General features: G+C 44.3%; 2 protein-coding genes across 7 annotated transcripts in view; one reads left to right on the forward strand and one right to left on the reverse strand.

Annotated features, from left to right (window-relative positions):
- INTS4 (integrator complex subunit 4) overlaps positions 1–11,242 on the forward strand; it is a 31,486-nt gene extending 20,244 nt beyond the window's left edge. For both annotated transcript variants that reach the window (XM_032207482.1, XM_032207483.1), the window contains exons 17-23: positions 1,406–1,486; positions 2,335–2,465; positions 4,583–4,642; positions 7,235–7,394; positions 7,783–7,926; positions 8,132–8,252; positions 9,825–11,242. In XM_032207482.1, coding sequence (XP_032063373.1) covers positions 1,406–1,486; positions 2,335–2,465; positions 4,583–4,642; positions 7,235–7,394; positions 7,783–7,926; positions 8,132–8,252; positions 9,825–10,018 — 891 coding nt within the window. In that variant the 3' untranslated portion in view covers positions 10,019–11,242. The remainder of the gene's footprint in view (positions 1–1,405; positions 1,487–2,334; positions 2,466–4,582; positions 4,643–7,234; positions 7,395–7,782; positions 7,927–8,131; positions 8,253–9,824) is intronic.
- Positions 11,243–14,085: 2,843 nt separating this feature from the next.
- AAMDC (adipogenesis associated Mth938 domain containing) lies at positions 14,086–22,613 on the reverse strand. 5 transcript variants are annotated; one of them, XM_032194064.1, is made up of 5 exons: positions 22,595–22,613; positions 20,779–20,863; positions 19,184–19,334; positions 15,809–15,904; positions 14,086–15,119 (listed from the first exon to the last, which is right to left on the reverse strand). In XM_032194064.1, the coding sequence occupies exons 3-5, from the start codon at positions 19,313–19,315 to the stop codon at positions 14,979–14,981; spliced, it is 369 nt and encodes a 122-aa protein (XP_032049955.1). In that variant the 5' UTR covers positions 19,316–19,334; positions 20,779–20,863; positions 22,595–22,613; the 3' UTR covers positions 14,086–14,978. The 5 variants fall into 5 exon arrangements, with proteins under 5 accessions (XP_032049955.1, XP_032049946.1, XP_032049983.1 ...); XM_032194055.1 differs by lacking the exon at positions 20,779–20,863 and having other exon boundaries at positions 22,595–22,610; XM_032194092.1 differs by lacking the exons at positions 20,779–20,863; positions 22,595–22,613 and adding an exon at positions 21,808–21,930.
- Positions 22,614–22,620: the final 7 nt, after the last annotated feature.

The raw sequence follows: 22,620 nt of genomic DNA on the forward strand, positions 1-22,620 counted from the left end.
GAAGGAATTTCAATTTCTCTAAATACGTAGCTGCTTCTTAGAATATAGCAGCCTTCAGTTCCTTGGAATATGTTTGTAACCCAAAGAAAACATTGTAGATGAGTGGTGTTAGAATTCCCTTCGTAGTTAATTGAGGAATGAATTATCCTTAATCTAGGACCACTTCCAACCCAAACCATTCTATGATTCTCCAAAATTCAGAGCTTCTCCCAAAGCAGAATGTGCAGGGGACCAGCGTTTGGAGATGGCCTCGGTGCCTTTCTCCAGGGGCTGACTGGAGTGAGCCACCCTGCAGTGCTCTGTCTGGAAGAAGTGGGTAAACACTGCCCAAGCCGTTCTTTCCTTGAGCTGTAGAAGAAACAGTCAGCGTCTCAGTGATGGAGAGGAGTCAGCAACATGGCTGAAATGAAAACTAACTCCTAATATCATGCAATTAGGAATTTTGAGGCAGCAGAAAGAGCCTTAGTGTCAGAGCAGCCCTTTTCAGTAGATTTCTTTCCAATTGTTTCTTTTCCCACCACAACAGAAACTACTGGAGGGGAAAAAAGCATTTTAATTTTCCCTCAAATGCCAAAAACTTCTGGACTCTAAAAGGCTCTACGTACCCTGCCCTTCGAGGAATCCCATTTTTAAATGGGATTCTGGGGCCAGCCTAGGTGAACGATACAGCGTGCAGGTTCTTGAGCTTTGGCTACAGCCACTTTGGGGTTTTCTTGTATCTGAGGTCAGGCAGCTTTAAAACAAACAAAAAAAAGTGATATAAATCATCCAGTAAAACCTTCTTGATTGTTTTTAACATAAACCAAAAAGCAAATGAGGTTTCTATAGTGCCAATGCCAGCAGCTGTGTTACGCTCAGTAACTCCGGGATCTTTTTGGGCAAAAAGGGGGTGGAAACTGTCAACAGGAAGGCTCAGAAATATGACGGCGTGGGTGCGTTTCTGGGGACAGTTGTTATTGTTTCCACTTTCTGCCTGCAATCTGAGAATGCCCAGCTCTTAGTCTCAAGGAGGTGATAATGCAGTGGGTTATTGTTTCGCTAATAAGCGGCTGTGTTCTGCATGAAGTTCTCCTTAAAAAAGTACTTGAAAAGTCTGCAGCTCAGCCAGCCCCTCGTTCCCAGCATTGTTAATGTTATTCTCAACTTCAGTTTCTTATTTTATAGCTATGTAGGTGTCTGGGTGTGCTTATATAAAAACACAGATTTTGGAGGCTTCAGTGCCCTGTGTTGTGCTTAAAAGCAAAAAGGAACCTTTGCCCTGCTCTTTCAAACAACCTGTTGGTGTAGAGCCAAGAAACGGGGCACGTTCCCTGTTCCTAAGCCCATTTCATCTAGCACAGGGTTGTAATGCTTAGACTCAACTGGGTGTTTATTTATGATCACCTTTCGTGGTTTTCTTCTCTAGGCCTTGCAGGAGAAGCTGTGGAACGTGGCGGCTCCTCTGTACCTGAAACAGAACGCGTTGGCATCTGCTGCGGCCAAGCAGGTGAGGCTGAAGCAGCCGGGGCTGCATCCTCAGATCCAGGGATCCAGGTCTGGGGGCAAGTCCTCAGATCCAAGCCTCCTTGGCCATGTGACAACAACGCATTTCTGACCTTCTACCACAGTCTGTCCGAGTAAATCTTAACTCCCCAAAGCAGAGCAGTTTCTGTCATCTTCAAAAGATCAAATCAGGTGGCACTGGGGAGATTTATGACCACTGGAAAAAGGCAAACATCACACACGTCTTCCTGAATAGTAAGAAAGAGTGGAGAGCTGTTTGTGATGTTTTTTTCCAGGATCAGTTCATCAAACAAAACAAAAAACAAAGCTAAGTTCTTCTATCTTCAGGGACAAAATGAGCTATTCAATAATCCGGAAACAAATCTAAGGTAAAAGCAAGTTCCTGGATCTGCTGGGAAGTTAGGCTGACATCTTGAGTCTCCAGTTAATTAAAATGTTTTAAGAGGCAGCTACTGCTGTGCATCACAACCTCCTGTGCTGTTGACAGTTGTCCCCAGGGAAAACAGAAGCCTATCAGCTTCTTAAATCTTCTCTAATTGAACTGTCGTTCTTGGGTGCCCTTCTTAGCAGCGTGTGGACCCCCAGGGAAGTTTTTCCTGTTGTGGTGGTGAGTGTAGATCACTTCCCATCAGCACAAGGTGAGGGAATCTTATTAAATAACTCCTAAGTTGTTGCTTCTGTACAGTTTTACTGAGCCCAGTGCTATTAATTTCGGCACTTCTCTTGTCTACTTAAGCCCATCTATTTAGCAGATAAATTTTTGTTGCCCGCGACTGGGCAACAAAAATTGAAGTCTGATGGCTTGTTACCCCCGTGGTGTCTGTCTGACAGATCGTGGAAGAAACGTACAAGATGGAGTTCATGTACAGCGGGGTGGAAAACAAGCAAGTGGTCATTATCCACCACATGAGACTGCAGGCGAAGGCCTTACAGCTGATAGTGACGGCGCGCACCGCCAGAGGGTAAGGACGGTGAGAAGAGCTTCTTAGGGTTACCTGGAAGCTTTGTATCCTCAAACTTTGTTTCGCAGAGTGTCAAGGCTAAATTCTACACAGAAAACATCGTGGCTTAGCAATAAGCAGTTGCAGAATGAAGAACTTTGTGTCTTTGGTGTAGCTACGTAATGGCACGGTACTAAATCAGATGACAAAATTATTGGGAAGACGTGTTGGGAGAGATGAGCTCTCTCAGGTACAAACATGCAAGAAGAAAACTAGGGTAAAAACATTACATACGTTAAAAACATTGTCCAGAGTGTCTTAGAATTGAAACTTGGGTCATATTTAAATGAGGAAAAAATGACATATTGAAGAATGCAACAGCCACATTACTTTGTTTTGAGCTTAAATCATCAGGAAAGAATTGCCTTTTTGACTCATTTACTACCAACGTTTGTGGGACAGCCAAAATGCACAGTTCAGGTAACAGAAGAGGCTCTGTGTAGTTCATTTTAGCTGCCCAGGTGAATAAGGTTATGCTTGGGTTTAAATGGCTCTAGAATTAAAGTTCATCTAGCGGAGTTAGAGCAAGGTGGTTTAAATCAAGGCTTTTGACACGGTTTCCCATAGGATCCTACTGGACAAAATGTCCACCATAGAGCTAAATAAAAACATCATACGATGGGTGAGCAATTGGCTAACGGGCAGGGCCCAAAGGGTTATGGTAAATGGAGCTGCGTCAGGCTGGCGGGCGGTCACCAGTGGGGTCCCTCAAGGCTCCATTTTAGGGCCGGTACTTTTCAATATTTTTATAAATGATCTGGATGTAGGAATAGAGGGTATTTTGAGCAAGTTTGCTGATGACACCAAACTTGGAGGAGTTGTGGACTCAAGTGAGGGCGTAAAGGCCTTGCAGAGGGATCTGGACAGGTTGGAGAGCTGGGCGATCACCAACCGCATGAAGTTCAATAAGAGCAAGTGCCGGGTCCTGCACGTGGGACGGGGAAACCCTGGCTGCACGTACAGACTGGGCGATGAGACGCTGGAGAGCAGCCTAGAAGAGAGGGATCTGGGGGTCGTGGTAGACAGCAAGTTGAATATGAGCCAGCAGTGTGCCCTGGCAGCCAGGAGGGCCAATCGTATCCTGGGGTGCATCAAGCACGGCATCGCTAGTAGGTCAAGGGAGGTGATTGTCCCGCTCTACTCTGCGCTGGTGCGGCCTCACCTCGAGTACTGTGTGCAGTTCTGGGCACCACAGTATAAAAAGGACATGAAACTGTTGGAAAGTGTCCAGAGGAGGGCTACGAAGATGGTGAAAGGCCTTGAGGGGAAGACGTACGAGGAACGGCTGAGGTCACTGGGCCTGTTCAGCCTGGAGAAGAGGAGGCTGAGGGGAGACCTCATCGCAGTCTACAACTTCCTCGTAAGGGGTTGTCAAGAGGCAGGAGACCTTTTCTCCATTAACACTAGTGACAGGACCCGCGGGAACGGGGTTAAGCTGAGGCAGGGGAAATTTAGGCTGGACGTCAGGAGGGGGTTCTTCACAGAGAGGGTGGTTGCACACTGGAACAGGCTCCCCAGGGAAGTGGTCACTGCACCGAGCCTGTCTGAATTTAAGAAGAGATTGGACTGTGAACTTAGGCACATGGTCTGAACTTTTGGGTAGACCTGTGCGGTGTCGAGAGTTGGACTTGATGATCCTTAAGGGTCCCTTCCAACTCAGGATATTCTATGATTCTATGATTCTATGAAATCCTTTTTTTTCCTTACTTTTGCTTTGAATCTGTTGCTATCAATTTGCTGTGTTGCCATAGAGGTCTGTGATATATTTGCCTCTTACCCTCTTTTATAGGTGGAAAGTTAATATTTTCTAGCCATGGCTTTGGGAACTTAGTGCCTTCTGCAAACACAAGGGATTTCTTGTGACAAGGGATTTCTTGTGGAGGGGGCTGTGGATGGAGGCAGGAAAATGGCAGCTGATTTTTTTTTTTCTCCTGGGGAGAATGCATTTCTGGAATTGTCTTTAAGATCTTACAGTTTTAAGGAGCTTGAACTGGATTTCAAAACACCTCAGTGCTTATGACTACAGAGCCAGTTTTCTTTATTCAGAAATAAAGTGAGGAATGTTATCTTCATTACAGAGTGGAACCCCTTTTTGGGATGTGTGAGAAGTTCCTACAGGAAGTAGATTCCTTTCAGAGGTGAGAAATTCCATTGCTTTTTTGCTTTGTATTTTAAAACTGAAGTTGATGTGAAATGTTCTGAAGGCTGGTGACAATTCTTCTTTATGTAACTTGGTCTAGAATGTGCCAAACTTGGCTTTCCTAAGTATGTAAAACCGAAATAAAATGAAATAAATTCATAGCCATATAATGGGGGAATTCTGCCCTAAATATAGGATATTTGTTTTCCCTTTTGCTCGCTGAACCTACGGGTCAGGCTCTGAAAGAGGCTGTCACAAAATCCCACCTCTTCAGCAGTGTGCTAGGACAAGCAGTTCTATACTGAAGGCCCGTTCAGATCTCTCTGGAGTTAGTGTGGGGTTTTTCTGTACTTGGAGCATTTTTCACATCTTTGCAAAGTATTTGGAGGTGCTTTGTGATCCCTCATTCACTTCACAGCTTCTGCATTTACTTGATGATTGCCATCAAATTACCTGGGCCCATTAAAGCTCATTATCATTGGGGAATATCCCATTCATTTTTCATCTCTTTGCATCTCCCTTCCCCTGTTGCTCTCCTACGTTAGGGCCTGCTCTCATGAGATAACGATAAAGCACGAAGGAAACTCCATTCTAAACATCAAATCAGGAGTGTGACAAAAGGGGAATTTCTCTTTTCCTCTTGCCAAATTTCCAACTTTGAAGTTAAGAAGCGGGCAATCTACATACTCAATGTGGGGATCATCTTACATTTACACTGTGGGCCACTGCTTATGCTGTTTTTGCACTAGAAAGAGAGGTTCTTATTCCATCTTACCCTCATTTGGAGCTCTAAAATGGGTCAGATTAGCGATGCAGAGGTTTTTCCTTGGAGTCAGAAGGGAATTAGCTACACCAGAGACAGGTATCCAGAGGTGACTGAGCAGATTCCACCTCTAGTTCTTGATTAAATTCCATTCTACCTATTGTTCACATGTTTGATGGTTGGGTGTGACAGAAGGGAGTTGGACCTATTCCATCACGATTAGCTTATTTGGTAGGCACTGCACGGGACTCTTCCCTTCCTTCCTGTCTTTTCCTTATGCTAGATCTTGGGATCAGCAAAACTGAATCCCTTTGTCTTAGGAATGCAACACCTACAGGCCGTGAGGAATTCCACAAAAGAGAAACTGAGTTTTAACAGATCTTGTCAGCTGTAAGGTCGCCTAGAAAACGCCTCTACATGTAAAATCCCCGTGTCTAGGTCGTGCAGCCTCAGCCTGCCAGATTTGAGCAGCATCACACGACAGAGTAGGTGAAATTTGCTGTCTGGGCAGTGATAGTCACAGGAGAGAGCACATATTCCTAGGAGAGGGTGATTTTTCTCCGTCCTTGCCAACCATGAGCTCGTGACAGAGGCTTCCGTTTAGGGACTTTGAACTCCTCTCAAGCATCACCAGGATCTTGAAGAAAATCTCACTTCCAGGGCTGTAGGACCCGAAGCTGATTTTTGAACAAGCCCAGAATTCCTGTCCAGGCTTAACCCTAGGTGGAAACACAGCCCAACGCTGGACTTGACAAGCAGGGAGGAGAGCCCGTTGATCAAGAGGCTGATCACCTACAGAAACAGCGCCTTTTATTCTATATTTTCACCAAATTGCACAAAGCATTTACTGAGCTTACAAAATAATCCTGCTAAATGTGGCAGGAATGTTGCTGACAGTAACAAATAAGCCCCCAGGGAGTCAGTTTAACAAAGTGTTTTGTGGGGATGTATGGTGCTAGACCAATTTTGCTTCTATATAAAGAACAAGAAATACCGAATTCTCCTCTTGTGAGCAGCTCTTGTTATGGAATGAATTCTCTTCTGTTCTTGACCTCTAAACTAGCTTATTTTTTTCCTACTGATTCTAGCTCAATTGTTAAAATTTTACTACACAAATATAACAATTAATATTCTTATTGGTAGACCAAAGCCATTTTGGAAACTTTCCTGCAGCAGAAGGTCAGAGAATTCATGTGTTGGGTGCGTGGCTATGTTAGATCCTCTAATGAGTCAGCAATTTAGTGAGCCACATGAAAGAGCACAACATAACGAGGCACGTGCACCTCTTCCCCGAGATGTACCAACCTCCAGAGTTTACAAAGCAACTGTAAGAGGAGTGGCACTTCCATCTAACTGGATTTCTTCCTTGAGACATTGAGATTGAATGCAGAGTGCTGGAATTGCCTGTAATTTCATTTAATTAGCACTCTTACTGTCAAAACAGCATGAGAGCGGCACGTGCAGTTTTGTGTAGACGCATCCTTACAGCAGCTGGTTCTCATGACTGTGCTGTTGACTTCACTTCAACATTTCTACCTCCTCCTGTGCAAATCCAGATTCAAATCCAGATTCCTTTGCCTGCTAGGCTCTATGTTGATGCAGGACTTAAGAAATGAGTTCTGTGTTATTGGTGTTGTCAACTTGAACACAAGGTATGGTCCCAACAGAGCTAGCCAAAATTATTTTAAGTATGAGTTATGCATCAGAAATGGAATCTCAGTGTCTCATTCTGTCACTGTAACTAAATATAAAGATTAACCAGCTTGTCTGAAGATAACAACACCACTAAATGTTGAAATAAGCTTTTTTTAATCAATGTTAATACAGGTGTTTCATCTCTGAGCTCCCGCGTATGCAAGGCAGTTTTGTAGATAAATTGCTGGACTTGATGCCCAGACTTGTGACATCCAAACCTTCGGAAGTGGTCAAGATTCTTCAAACAACGCTGCGACAGAGTACCTTCCTCCACCTTCCTCTTCCAGAGCGGGTCAGTTTAATGCAGAGAATTAAAATGCCAATAGCCTTGCAGGCTGTCTTCAGCTTCCAAATAGTTCCTAATAGCCCATGAAGATTTTATCATGGACTCGCAGCATGTTCCAAGTTGGAAGGGAGCCACAAAGAGCATTTAGTCCAACTCCTTTATTATTGGAGTGTTATTTCGTATTATAGGTGTGATTTCATCACCTTTTTCTCCTTACCTAGCGTCCCTAAGACTGTTGCTAAAAGTCAGGAAGATTTAATAATTCCTGGCAGTATCTGAAATGATCCAAAGTTCACGCACAATTTCTCTGTTAAGAACAGTAATGATTATCTCTTCCCTTTTTTTTTTTTTTTTTTTCCTCCCTTATTTTTGGCAACCGTTTGGCCTCTTGCAGCTCCACAGAGCGAGTGCGAATATCATTGAGCCGACGGGTGAATCCGATAACCCTCTGAGGTTTACCTCGGGGTTGGTCGTGGCACTGGACATCGACGCGACTCTGGAGCACGTGCAGGATCCCCAGGGAACCGTTAAAGTTCAGGTAAGCAGTCGCTTGACACAAATGCCAACAAGATTGTGCCTTAGGGGTGGTTTGCATAAGGATGCCAATACCTCTAAATTGCAAATAATTGTTTGTTTTATTAACAGTGTCAGTGACTTGTGAATTTGAAAGCACCAAACGAGTGCATCTTGTACAAATCTAGTTGTCATTCAGTTTGTTTTTTTGCCTTTTTTTTTCCCTATAGGTGTTGTATCCGGATGGACAAGCGCAGTTAATCCATCCCAAACCCGCTGACTTTCGAAATCCTGGTCCTGGAAGGCACAGGCTGATAACTCAGGTTTACCTCTCGCATACAGCATGGACAGGTAACGCTACCAGTACAAGTTCACGTGGTTGTGTTGCTGTTCATATTCAGTCACAGTTGGCGTTTGTGCTTCCCTGTGAAAGTAATTGGCTTGTGGGCTTCAAGCAACAAAAGCAAAGAGTTTTTGGCAGCTCCCTTTCTCCTGTTTCCTTTTAAACTCCCCACATTTATTCAAATGTGGGCTTTTTCTCTGAGCAGTTTATTTCTGTTAATAGGATTTGGTGATCTATGTTGTTAATGAAGGGATTTTTTTTCTTTTTACTGTTCTACTTACTCCATTTTATATAGCACCTCCACAGTCTATTTGTTCATTCTGCTTATCTTTTTTTTGCTTCTCCAAATCAAAACATGGTATTGTTCCTGCAGCTGGAAGCATCTGGATGTAAAGGTTGATCCTGTACCAGAGGGAGCTGAATTGGGTCCTTATTTTTGCTTCTGCAGTGTACGCAGGAAAAGCATTTTAATCCCAGGGGATTCTGCTCTGGTGTCTCCCCTAGCCAGTATTTTAGTTAATAACTTTGACATCGGCACTTAGGCATATAAAAATGTGGAGTGGACGTCAAGCTGGGACGGGTTGAGAGAACAGGACCAGAATTCAAAGCAATAGACAAAATAAAATTGCCTTAATTTATGAAAAATAAATTCACTTAGGCCAGTAAAAAGCGTGCGCTCAGGAAGGAGGATGCCCAAATAAAAAAAGGGGTTTAAGTCCTGGAGATGAGAAGCAATAGCAGTGGCTGTGAAGCTACAAATTGAAGAGGAGCTGTGGCAAAACGATGAATCTTAGGGTGGTGTTAGCTGAACTGTGGTATAACCGTGGAAAAAAGGTTATTTTTTGTGCTCCATCTGGTGCCGATGAGGTCTCAGAGTGCCACTGCAGTGCTGGGCCTCTCATCTCTAAATTACATAGTTGCCTGTAGGTCTCGATAATGTGCTCTGTAAGAAAAACCTAAAAGGATCGTGTTTTTCAGCCTAGAAGGGAAAAATTTTGACATTTAGCCCAGCATGCTCTGCTGCTCGGTTGTTCTGTGTGGGCTAAAAGCCTGCTTTCATTATGACCGCTGGGAGGAGAACAAAGTGAGATCACCTTGTGGGCAGTATCGGGAATATTTGTCTAACTGCTGAGATTGAAAAACAGGGCAAAAAGCTGGCTTGCAGGACCTCCAGCTGAAGGGAATCTTCAAGTAATCTCCTGTGCTGTGGGTCTTCCCAGACATCATCTGGATTTTACTAGATCCTGCCGTAAATACAGAGAGGAAGGCCTGCTAGTTCTCTGCTTTTTAATGAATTTATCATTATTGGGTTGGAGTAACTTCTAACAGTTCTATTTGAAGTTTATTTTGAATTTACTCATAGGATTTTCTTTTTAAGCTACGACAAAGAGGCAGAAGGGAGTAAAGCAGCGCTTAATTCTGTGCTGCCTGCGATGACAAGGTTGTGTTTCCAAACACCAGCTTGGATTCTGATCTCTCACCCTAGAATTAGAATATGTAAGATAAAATTTCGTGCAGAGTTGCTTGTTCACTCCGTGAGGGATTCATGTTTGGCTTGTTCTGTTTTTTTTTCTCCTCAGAGCCATGTCAGATTGAAGTGCGGTTGCTGCTGGCCTACAATTCCAACCGGAGCAAGGCGACTGCTAAGGTTCCCAAATCGACCTGGAACGAGAGCATGGAGGCTCTCCCGCAGCCTGAAAACGGCATCGAGGGGACCATACCCTTCAGCAAACCCGTCAAAGTTTATATCATGCCCAAACCTGCCAGGCGGTGAAACCTGCCACTAAGAGAAATACATTTAGGGGGTTGTTGGGTTGAAAATGAAACCCATGTGCTGCGTTCCAAGGCACCAAACCAGAACAGTGTTACGCTTCTACAAAACGTGTCAGCCAAACTAAAGCTGCTGAAGAACGTTGGTCACTGTAAGAAGCAGATAGACTGATGCAGGAGTTATTCAGGTAGCTGAGGAGTTTCGAGGAAATGTTATTTCTGTATTGAATCAACAAAATCGAGGCAATTCTCAGTCAGCATTCCAGTAATAACTGCGCTGGGCCAGAACTCCTCAAGGCCTTTAGATTTTCTGCTGAAGCTATTTACTGTGTAAATGCTCAGGCATGTAAATCTCTGCTTTTTTTTTTATTTTAACAATACTCTGAGATGAAACTAATGAGGTTTGATATATTTTTTTTTTTGTCTGAAACTTGTATTTTCGCATTGGTACCTAAATCCTTAACCAAAAAAAAAAAATCTGAAGTGTTATTGTCCTTGTGTGGGAAGGGCCTTAGAGTGATAGCAACACAGCAGGGTGTTACCTTTTTGGTTTACATGAAAGGAGTTGGATATCCGTCTGTCTCTCTGAATTTTAACCCACTCTCCTGTTGCACACTTGTATGCCTTTAGAAACGCTGCGATTAAATAGCAGGGGTTGAAAAAAAGATGGAATCCCTTACCACTAAGTCATACAGAATCTGTTTCTGAGTCCTGGTCTTGGCCTGAACTGGTGCTGCGATGGGAAAAGCTGTTTAGTTTTTTAATTCAGCAGCACTTCTGGCAGTTAAAGCCTGCCTGAGGCGTTGCAGGAGCTGAACACGCTCCTGAAGCAGCTGTGCTGAGTGCCAGGGCCAGGGAGCCCCTTACCAACAGGACTTGTGGTCAGAGACCCAAACGTTCGGTCCTGTAATCTGCAGCCCTGTTTTTTGTCACCCTCTGTTCACAGAGGGCCTCAAACCTAAATTTGGTATTCCGATTTGAGTAATTTGTGGCAATCTTTGGTGGGATTTTCTAGGAGCACTTAATACATGAAACTTTGTAGTGCAGCAGCCAAATGCTACCTGTGTTCACAAATCAGGTTTTTTTTTTTTTTTTTTTTTTTTTTTTTTAAAGGGGGTGGTAGTGGTGGGAAAGGCTTAGTGCCTAAACGAAGCAGTGAAGAAATTTTCCACTTGTACAGAGATCAAAACCCCTTACGTGCTTTCCTACAATAAAATTGGAAAACCCATTCTCATTTGTTTCTCTTTCTTACAAGAGTGAACCTGCATGGTGTGGCCTAATAAGAGATTACTGTGAGGCTTTCAAGATATTTCTTAATTATTTTGTTTAGGACTGATATGTTGTGGTCTGAAGACTCCTAACCATAAAACTGCTCAGCTGGGGCTGCAGATAAACCCTTGGGGTGCTGTGTTCACCAGCTGGCCAGCAGAAATTCATCCTTTCCTCCTGCTCAGTGGTTATCAGGGAGTTACGGTTTATCATGTGCTCCCAGGCCACGCATGATCAGTCAATTCCTCCATTCTGGACGTTTTTTCATTGGGGATATCAAAATCTTGGCATCTTTCTCGTGAGCACTGGGCCTATTTCTGGTATCTTCCTCCCAGGTGCTGTGCTTGAACTCCTCTCATTTAACAGACGAGCAAAGTTCACACTCAGAAGTTCAAAGTTCATTGCCACCGAGAATCAAGCACTGAAAGGCTTTGGAGAAGTTCCACATCTGTAACTTCAGGTGACTGAAATCACTTGAAAATTTAAAACCACTTGAATGTTTCCAACCCCCTAATAAGAGCTTCCTGTAGTTGGCTTCTCTTCTCGATACCATCCCAGAGTTCTCTTTCTCTGGCTTCTGCTTTGAATCGGAAGAAATCTGAAGTCCTCCTTTTCTTCACAGGTTTCATCTCTTCAAGCAGATGACTGATTCATCATTTTAAATGAACTGAGAAGTGTTCTGATCATTACGATCTTAAATTTCAATGCCAGATGATGTTTTCTTAATATTGTAATCCTTTCAGGATTCAAGTGTACCTTTGTTTTCCCTGTTCAAACCCCTCACCTCCGCCCTCTGTGTTTTGTCTTGTAGTTAAACATCAGGGCAGAGGGTCAAGAAGCTGGTAAAAGCTGACCAACCATGTAAGGGTGGTTTGAAAACTTCCTGTTTAACTTTTCAGATTTAATTACACATTTTATTCAAGCCTAGTTTTGCATGCTTTTAATGGGAAATTCATAATCAGGTCACTTAAGAGCATTGAAATTAATTAGGCTAATTCTTAGGCCTTTGAAACTGAACGCTGCAATTACCGAGTCGAGGACGCTTAAAACAACGCGCGGATTTACTCAGAACAACGTTGATGATTACGAGATGCTAACTCAGCCCCGGTGTGGCTTTCACAGCTTTGTTTTTACGTGCTTTTAAAAGTAAGCAGGTACAGTCACTGCCAGCAAAGAAAGACCTCTGAAAGAAGAAAGAACAGGGCACATGTCTAAATGGGGACTGTACGATATCACCGTGGGTTCCAGCTCATGGAGAGGGATTTCCTCCGCATTCCTGTGCTGCTTACCCAAGTTGTCAGATCTTTTGACAAAGCCAGAGATAGAAGCGCTGTTTTTATCTTACTTCACTCACCTCTGCCAGTTTATTCTGAGGAAGAGGAGCCGTAAACACTGCCTGCTGCCCCTTAAATGCTCCTCGCGTGGCGTTCAGGTGCATATCAGAGCTTTTTTGCAGCCTGCTGCTCCTCGCTGCCAGCTCGGGCGTGCTGCTCCTTGCAGATAAGAGCCGGGGACCGAAGGGCGTTCGGTGGCTGGAGCAGCCCAAGCGGAGCGGAGTTTTTTGGGAGCAGCCACAGCCGACTTGGGCAGCTGAGCTGCGAGCGGTGACAGGAGGTAGAGCTGCAAGAGACTTGCAGCAGGTTATCTCCTTGTCGACACCGAGTTCTTGTGCTGCTGGGAGCAAGATTTAGCAGTTTAGAGACAGAAGTTTCAAGCCAGAAACCTGCTTCCCTGCCGAGAAGTGGAATCTCCTGTATCCTGCCAAATAAAAGGAACAGTCAGGAAGCCAAATGAAAGGAACAATTAAGAGGCTGTGGCACAAACGCACACACCTCTGTGTCACCTGGCACCCTGCCTCTGCTGCTCCTGCCTGCAGGAAGGACAAAACCAAACAGGGCTGCTGGTGGAAAGAACCCACTGAATTAGCTCAAATGCAGGTTCTGGGTCTACGAGTTCTGTTGAATGTGACTTCATCCAAAAATTTACTTCAGTGCTGTATGAAAACAAAAAGCAAGCCACCAAACAAAAGCAGCAGGTGAGAGAGAAGGTGTTTGCCTAACTTCTAGTAGCGTAACAGTATTTAATCAACTGGAATCGTCCCTTTTGTAAAAGCCTCTTCCTAATCAAGGCCTTTTCAAGGCACAGAAGATCATGAAATAACACAAGTCTATCACTGCTCAGGAGGCAGCCCCCTGCTATTAGCTAACATCACACAAATTACATCTTTTACTCCCTGCAGAGTGGTAGGAAATGGTTCTGCTGGCGTTCCCCTGGGATGACTGCAGCCTTCTGGGTTGGTCGTTCATCTTCTGCTTCGTACCATGAAAGTTATAAAGTTAGTAAGTTAGAAAGTTAGTAAGAAAAGGAGTTTTTGCTGGTTTGAGTGAGATTTTACCTCAAACGTAGCTCCACAAAAATATTGCTTCAATTAGGAGATTGCAAGATAAAACGTACAAGTACTCACTTTTCCTTCGCTTTTATGCCACGTTGTATTTGATCAGATAAAAGGTTCTAAATGGTTTGGAGAGCAAATAAACAGAAAGAGGCCACTGTATTTTGTAAATTTGGCTGTTCTTGGGTCTTTGGAAAATCACCCAGTTCTCGTTACCAGTCTGAGCTTCTCTGCTGCTCCTTGGACAGCTCCAGGTGCCTCAGAGTTTTATTGCACTTTTGGTAATGTTCACAGCCTTAATCTGCCCAGATGAAGACTAAGCGAGCTTAGTGGAAAACCATAACCTACGATGGGTAACGTGTAACTGGTAACGTTAAGAGAAGCCCACCAAAGAAAAGAAACAGCGGAAGAGCAACTAAAAGAACTTTTAATCCTTTCACTGTAACAGCTCTTGTTGTTGTGATGTGCAAACAGGAAACACAATGCTTGGTAAGAACCCTAACTTCCACCCCACGCTTTCTGGCAACACCTTGCTAACAGTAATTTAGACCAATTTCCTAAAAACTCATCGTTTATGCTGCAAGCTAGCTCTGAGACAGAGTTTTTGGATCATTTTAAGCAGGTAGCAACTTCTTTAATATTTGCAAGACACACATTTCACAACTCAGTACTCACAATGCAGGTAATGGGAAAATTGTTTAAGGATTATAAATTTATTCCCCATGGGCTTCTTTTTCTAGGCTCTATGTAAAATTTAAAAGTAGGAAGTTTTACGGTCTTGATTCATCTCAGATCTGCACAACCAATACCCTGAGTGAAGTCACCAGCAGGAGGCAGAGTTGTTCTGGGGTCACCTCTTTTATTTTTATTCATTTATTTTATCTTATTTATAAAGTGATCCTTCACCACTGCTTGATTGTACTTATCAGATGTTTTATGACAACGCTGCAGTAGCTAATCATGTAATCCTGGGCCATTTCCTAAGAAGAGTATTCACAATTTAATATCTTAATTTAACCCAAAGGTGAAAAGTGACCAGAATACGGCCAATATTCTAAAGTTTAGGTCAATCTCCAGAACGTATGCAAACGGTTCTGTAATTAAACGATTTCATTAACAACCCACCTTTGTGAGCACTCGGTTTGTTTAAATCCTAAGCTCATAAACTGCCCTTGCACTCGATTTCCAGCGCACATTAATGCTGTGGCATGTCAATCCCCACTGCTGGCTGTAACCTGAGGCAGCCGGGAGGCCTGCCTGTGACTTGGCCGAGGGCAGGGGCAGGCTCTGAGCCCGCGGTGTTTCAGCACGTCGAATGGAAGACGCCCCCCACCTTGACACCCCGAGCAGCCAGGGCGTTGTATTCTTCCACAGCCTTCTCTGTTTGCAAGACCACCACCTCGATCCCGTTTTTCTTTAGATAGTCCACGGTAGACGATGGAACCTCCGAAGGAAAAAGGAAAAAGCAAGGATTAGAGACTTCCCTTCCCAGCACAGGGCTTGAAGAAAAACTGATGAGATTTGTTAGCAGATGCACTTATGTTACTGATAGTTGCCAAACTGATAAAGTGCTCAGATAATTCTAAGCTCGATACCATTTTTTTCTCTTCGATAAAGTTACGTGTACGTACACACCTCTCCTCCCTCCTTAATGCAGTGTAAAGTGCAGCCTTTTCTTACCAAAGGGAGTGGAAGTTGAGCTAAAGGTAATTAGTGTAAGCAAGGTGTTGTTCAGCTCTCCAAAAAGAATTGCTTCTCACGAAGCTCGGCGCTTGTGAGCTTTGTGTAGCTGGTTTACCTGCTGCAGTGACACCGCCGGCGCTGCTAACAAAAAGGCCTCATTAGCCGAGTCTCCTAGCCTAGCCTGAGAGGGGGAGTAATGACACTGTAAAAAATCCTCCTTGTTTAAATTGCTTCTCTAGCAGAACGTCAGCCTTTTGACTGCTTGACATTGATGCTAACACAGAGGAGCTCACACGAGGCTTCTTTCGGGAAGAGGGTGACTCCCGGCAGGAGTTCAGTCATGCTAAGTCAGCAGCCTGAATTTTTTTTCCCCCTCTTGGTAAATCACTGTGGATTTTTTTTTCCCCTAAAAAGAAGGGGAGGGAAAACAACCCCAGAACGAAAACCTACCTGCAGAGCCTCGCTCATGCCACGACCGATCACGACGGTTTGCACGCCCTTCTTGACAACTTCTTCAAGGTCAGCCGGCTGCACTCCTGGAGAATGCTGAGGGTGAGAGGAAGGAAATCATAGTCAGAGTAGTGGCAACATCAACCGGGAGGGCTTCAGCTATGGGTTCTGAGCCTGTTCCTCGATTAGCGGTGTAAAGTACCCACCAAAACATATCACAGCCCCTGCACGGTGATAATTTCAGCAGGTATTTCATAGGCAGGTGAAGGATGATGGTTAATCAATCGATGGCAATATCGACAGCCTTTATTAACCAGTTAAAAATGAATGATGCATCATACATCCCTAAAACATTTATGGCTAATGGCTTTTTGTAAATATCAAAAGTGAAATCAATTGCAATACCTAGCTTCTTGTTTTCCAGCAAAGCCTTTTTGTAGTAAAGATTGCAGTGAGCTCACGTTTACTCGCTTTAATCATAAGGGAGCTCCTCAAATAATTAAAATGATTAAATCCTTTACCAAAGAGGACTGAAACATATTGGTTAGTGTCATTTCAGGTAACGGTTTCAATTTCTGCTCTATTCTTAATTTTGAGAAGGGAATATTTGAAACCCAACTCCTTTTAAAGAAAAAAGAGCCCTAATAGCACATGGATGGTGTTTTTAAAGTACACTCGTTTACTGCTGGTACCCTTTAAACATACAAATCTGCAAATATTGTGTAATACAGGAAGATAAACCATTATTATGTTACACTACTTCTCCCTCAGCCCCATTTCCATGGCTCTCTGTATGATTTTTTTCAACCCATTAACACTTTTCTTCTCTCCCTGCTCCTTTTTTTTGCTCAGCAGCCAGCTCCTGTTATTTCATGTGTGAGCTTTGTTCCATGAGGTTGTGAGCTTTTCTCTTTGACATCCTTGTGTCCTCTCCTGTTTTTTGTTTTTTTTTTCTCCTGCCCAGGTTGCCAGCCCTGTAGCCTCCCACAAGGTGTCAGGATTGTTGCCAGCCCTGCCCTGTTCAGCATCATCTTGCTGAACACGGTGAGAGCTTTCCAGTGGAAACCAACATGAGAGCTCCCAAAGCTCTGAAGGAAACCTTCCATATTAAGGTGCCGGTTCTAGGAGGTGGATTAAATGATCCCACCAAAGTATTAGGGTTAGTTGGGATCCAGAATTTCAGCAGCAGAGAGTTTACCTTTAGGGCTGCATTCCCCTGAGGTACATTTACAGTTAAAATCCCCACCTAACACACAGCTCGCTTCATCCTGCGGAGCTTTCTCAGGCCAAACCACTGTAAAACCATTGCAAGTATGTGATAAAACATGGCAAGTTTGTGATAAAATAGGTAATGCTTTTCCTTCGGGGGTTTTTAAGGTAGGCTCAAAGCTTAGACAAAAAGAACAGGTACGGTTTCCTGCAATTACGTTAATTAGTTAGCTGGGGGAAGGTTTGCTGTCATATGATAAGCACTGCTGAGACATTAATGCCGCGGAACAAAAGGATTTGCCGCGGTTACGCGCTGATCAGGGGGCTCCCACCTGCTTGGTAGGAAAATAGTAGCGTCAGAGGAAGTATGGACCATGGAGGAATAACTGTATCATCGCAGCTAATTCCACTGAGGTGACAGTGGGAGGGAAGACGGGCAGCAGAATTTCTTGCCCGTGTTGTTCCCTGGTCTCCTCAGGCCTCCTTTTTTCCCCGCTAGCAGGTTATTAGGGAGGCTGCCTTTTATCCCCCAGGGTTAAGGTCGGGAGGGAGAGCAGTGCTGGGTTCCAGGCCCTCGCAGAGCCAGTCGTGCAGTTTTTCCCCGCTGAAAGGACGGCGTGCCAGGCATCAGGCTGAAAGTAGAGAAGGAAAGGAAGGGATTTGTTTCCAACTGGAGTGCGGGGCACGAGGGGCACCGCTTCATTCCTCAGGCTGAGGGAGCAGCTCCCCCTAGCCCCAGGTAAAACACGCTCAAAGCACGCATGCTACCACGAGGAAACACACAGAAGATGAGTGAATCCTATTGTTCCCAGTGCTAAGTGAATAAAATTCCTTTATAATCCTTCTAGAGGAGGGGATGCAGTCTCTAAAAGGCTCATTTTAGCCCTGTATTTGTTGCCTGCTATTCGTTTTTAATGACCACTCAACTCCCCCTCTGGCTGCCATAGCAGTAGGAGCGATGGGTCTGACCTCCAGCAAGAGCTTTAAAAGGATCCTATACAGGAAAACCTAAATAGGTAATTTTTTGTTTACTGATTACATAGAAAATATGTCATAAAACCTGCCTCTCTAAATAACCCAACTCTTCTTTTCTCCCCTGATTTTCATTGAACAGCCTCCTCTTTCTTGTGTCAACCGCAGGATTCCCCTGAGGACTTTTATGGGCTTCAAGCTTTCCTCTGTCACCTGAAGACATCCCCTGGCTGCAGCTTTAGAAGGAAGGCACGTCCTCCTCAACATCCTAACCCGAAACAACGCTTTGAAATGGAGGAATGAGATCAAAATGTGATCTGGAAACTATTGGGGAACGTTTCATGCCGCATGTGTTTTGCTTCTCCACTCGTGTGTGCACAGAAACCAAGAAAGCATCACTGTGAAAACTCAGATTTCTCTTGAGAAGCAAAAAAAGCCTCTTGCTTTGCGCTGTACACTCTTTATGGACTGAAATCTGAGAGCTTAAAAAGTTCTGCTCCCCAGGAGATGATCTAGGAAGTTCCAAACCCAAAGTTCTGCCTCTTGGTTGTGTCCAAATGAACACAGCAGCAACCCTGGAGGGCCCGCACGGATACAGCAGGGTCTAAGGCACGGTGTGTAGGTCTTTTTAGCTTTAATTCTTGCTTGGAATATGTGGATTATTATTTTTCTAGTCAGCTATTTTAGTACAAGCCCTGTTATGGGACAAATGATCAAATTGGGTTCCCAATATAATAGGTATAATGCTGCTGCTGAATTTGAAACACCAACACTATTCCATGTAGCATTATAGGATTCTGATAGCAATTACAGATAAAGCTTAAGGGATATAAAAATTGTGCAGGGAATCCTTTAGGACGTGGCTCCAAAGCCAGGTCACTGTGGTTGGCAGCCTGTGAGCTTTTCGTGGAGGAATTGTTGCATCTGATGCTGTCTCTGCATACTACTCCTCGGAAATAAGTAGGAGGAACACCAGGGAAAGGAATATAAACTAAGCTGCCTGCATTGTTCTCTGCCAAACATGTACGGTCACTTGCTGAGGATTTCTTTTGACTTCCCATAAATTCTTTTCTATCCTATTCAAGACAATTTTTATGTAGCCTTAATAAAGGTTGCTACCAGCCTCTTATGAAAACTGCATTATTAATCAAGTCTTGTTCAAAATGCAGGATGGGAAGCAAAAGGCAAACTCACGTTCGTCCCCGTTTCTCGCCAGTCCCAGGTCCGACTGCCTCCCGGCCACACTTTGCAGTCCTTGTAGGTGGTGGAGCAGCCCTTCACCTTCATCTGACCCCACGAAAGGGAAGCGATTTCAGGGGAAGACATCTCTACGCTGAACCAAAGTCTGGAAAAAAGGATATTTAATGCTTACCATCAGGCTAACACATGCGGCACATTAATGAAAAACCAAAATTGTGTCCTTGCCCCAAGGAGCTGGGAAGAAAACGCTGTTACAGGCTCGATCCGTGTGATTTTGTGGCACCAGAATTGGGCAAAGGACCAGCAGGTTTGTTAATTACCCATCCTCTTGGGGCTCTGGGAGGATTCAGAGCAAATCATTTTACACACTACATCTGTTAAAGTATCAGGTGCTCAACTTTTAGAACAATCAACAGGGATCAGTTCCCTGGGTTTCTTTCCAAATCTGGTTTTTAATCTTTTCGCTAAATGTATGATGAAGAAGGTCAAATTTTCCTAAAATATTTGCGGGATGCACTGTCTCTTTGGCCCTCTAAACCATGCTGGTATGTTCCTGTTTATTAGTTTCAGACAGTAGATGAGATTAGAAAAAAAACAAAACAAAACCAAACAAGCATGGTGTTGCCTTATTAGCTTTAGGGAAAGGAGAAGACAGTGAAATGTTGAACACAGGCTTTAAACTAATGGACTTTTGGAGACCTAACAGGGTTGAGCCTTATTCCCTGAGTCACTCCTCAGAGACACCAAATCTCCCAGTGCAATTTCTCAGGACAGTTCAGAAGCCAAACATCATCATTTTTAATGCCTAACCTCAATCTTTACTGCTTCAGTTTAATGATAAATAAATTTTAGTTCCCTTTGGCCTTCCCCTCGGCCACACTCTCTAAATCTCTCCTTATTTTCTCATTTTTCCCCGACAGCCGGGCATTCAGGCAGGGGCGATGCCTTGGGAAGCACCACCTCGAAAGTTTCCGCCCTCGTCACAGTCCTTCAAGTAACTGCAACCTGATCGCCGCTGGGATTCTGGCACTCGACAGCAAGAAACCAGTCCCAGGGATGCCTTGGAAATGCTTTGGACTTGCTCGACAGCCAAGATCTGCGCCTCGGGAGTGACCTTTCTGCTTTCTGCCCTTCCAGTTCCGAGCGAAGAGGATGGTCTGAAGCCTGCGCCGCAAAAACAGATGCTGGTTCCTGCAGTAAGAAGAACTCTGCTCCTGGCTGACCCAGAAAACCTCTGGCAGATCTTTCCAGATACCCAGATTCTCATCCTTTTCCTTTTTTTAATAATCCAAATTCACCAAGAAAATCGATCGTAGGAACCCTGGTGGTGCTGATTAAGGAAGGAGCCCTCACAAAGCAGAAATCTTTGGGTTACCAGGCTTGCAGCCCTCCTGGCAGCCTCCCGTCCCATCTTGCACATGAGCAGGCAGGCCATGAATCTCAGTGCCCTGCTTCAAACGTCGTGTGAAGTAGAAACAGCCTTACTTTGGATTCAGCACGGGACCGAGGCTGCCAGAGCTGCTGCTTCCCCAGGAGAACAGGGCAATTATTTCTTTCCTGCTCCTTTGTGAAGCTGGTGGCACACGCACCCTGCCAAAGAGGACGCCAGGCAAGCAGCTACGAGGGAGAGAAATTTGCCTGGATTCCCGTGCTCTGGATTCTCTCCTCACGTACCTACAAAGCAAGGGATTGACACACAAAAGGTCATCAGACTGTTTTCCCAAAAGTCTGGTGAAGCAAGATTAGGGCAGAAGAAATAGCTATCGCTAGTCCCAGCAGAGTGAAATCACCAAAAAGAGTAAAAGGAAGAATCCACTACCCAGAACATGGCTACTAAGAATTCAAGTAAATTTTCCCCGGGCTAGTTTTGAGCAGAGACTGCAGCGAGGTGAATGGCGGTGAGGTAAATGAATGGTAACAACATTAGGAATATCAGATCTCCCGATCAAAATGGTATTTGCAAGGCTGGGTTAATGCAATCAAAGAAGCACAAACTGCAAATAGGATGGCGAATGCATGGCTTAAATCCGTAGCATCCAGATTCTGTCATATCTTCTTCCAACAGCACAAAAATAAGGGGCAGGAGCTAAGAGAGATAACTCAAAAGCCATAAATGATGATTAGTAGTCTGAAAGCATTTCCCATCATACTGCCAGGGAATACCAGAAACGTGAGGTTATTTGAATTAGTGAAGGCATCTTAAATTGAAGTGAAGAAGAATGAATTTTTTTTTAACAGGGACTTTGGACCTTCTTCACACAGGGCACGGTCCAGTCACTAATCAGCACGGATTGGGGAAATATTTCCCCGACAAATGAGTTGCTTTTTAATTATTCACTACGCTATCTGCTGAAACAGAGTGCCAAGTAAGAATCAAATGAGCTGGATGCCACAAACTGGAAACTGCCACAGTCCAAACGTGACAGGGAGGGAGGTCCAGGAGGCGAGGAGCAGAGATGGCTGAGGAATCTGTAAGCAAAGCTACAGAAAACATGGGAAATAAAGGAAGCAGAAAAGCTTAAGAGGCAAAATACCAACTTATACAAGGAGATTGGGCTGAAATTAAAAAATATATGAAGTAATGGCTAGGATGGGGGAGGAAAAAATAACTGATTAACCTAAAGAAATGTGACGTAGAAGTGTAGCTGGGCAAGCAGGTGGATTTAAAACTGGCAATGTTGCTGTGTATTCTGTGAAGTGCAACATTTCTGTGAAGTATAACCTGTCAGGAACAGCTGGAATAAAAAAGGGGAGGGAGAAAAACACTGTATTGACAGCCTGTTAAAGTAAATGTTTATTAAAAGCAAAGACACGCCCTGAGGTCACAGAGGGTAAAAGAGTGAATCAAGGTATCAAAATAAGTATCAAAGTATCAAAATAAGTATCAAGGCATGAAAATAAGTAAGCAAGGTATCAAAAAGGGGATACCAAAAAGGGGATGTAGTGCTCCAAAACTAACAGTGAGAAGATAAGTAAGTAAAAAGTAAGAAACTCCTCTGCATCAAAGCAACTTCATGAGGGTAGAAAAGCAGGTAGAAAAGCAGGCGAAGACTTAAAAACCGATAGCAGAAACGCAAGGGGGAAGGATAAGCGAGGTTTAAAGAAGCGGGTCGGACAGGGACTGAGGTAAAGTTGAAGAAAAAATAAAACAGAAATATATTTTGGGGAGGAGCCGCGGGACTGCGCGCACGGGGAGGAGAGGGGAGGGCGGGCGGCCAGCTTGTGACAGGAGGCGAGGCAGGGTGCAAGGACACGAGAGAAGCGAGGCTCAAACTGCCTAAAAACTTATTTTTATTCCTATTTCTCCACAGCCCCCGACACCGTCCCCCTCCCACCTCAGCGCCTCCCTCCCGCCCCTTCCCCTCCCGGCCGTTAACGGCCGGCACGCGCCCGCACCCCACTCACCGGCCGCGCGGAGCACCCACCCCCTC

This window comes from Aythya fuligula, chromosome 1, assembly GCF_009819795.1.
Source record: "Aythya fuligula isolate bAytFul2 chromosome 1, bAytFul2.pri, whole genome shotgun sequence".
In the NCBI taxonomy this organism is placed as follows: domain Eukaryota; kingdom Metazoa; phylum Chordata; class Aves; order Anseriformes; family Anatidae; genus Aythya; species Aythya fuligula.

Excerpts from the sequence above, each read along its gene's own strand:
- AAMDC (XM_032194064.1), bottom strand. The coding sequence starts at position 19,315 with ATGTCTTCCCCTGAAATCGCTTCCCTTTCGTGGGGTCAGATGAAGGTG. Across the intron at positions 15,905-19,183 it reads GGCGAGAAACGGGGACGAAC|CATTCTCCAGGAGTGCAGCC; the intron begins GTGAGTTTGCCT and ends TCTCACCCTCAG. Across the intron at positions 15,120-15,808 it reads GCATGAGCGAGGCTCTGCAG|GTTCCATCGTCTACCGTGGA; the intron begins GTAGGTTTTCGT and ends TTTCCTTCGGAG.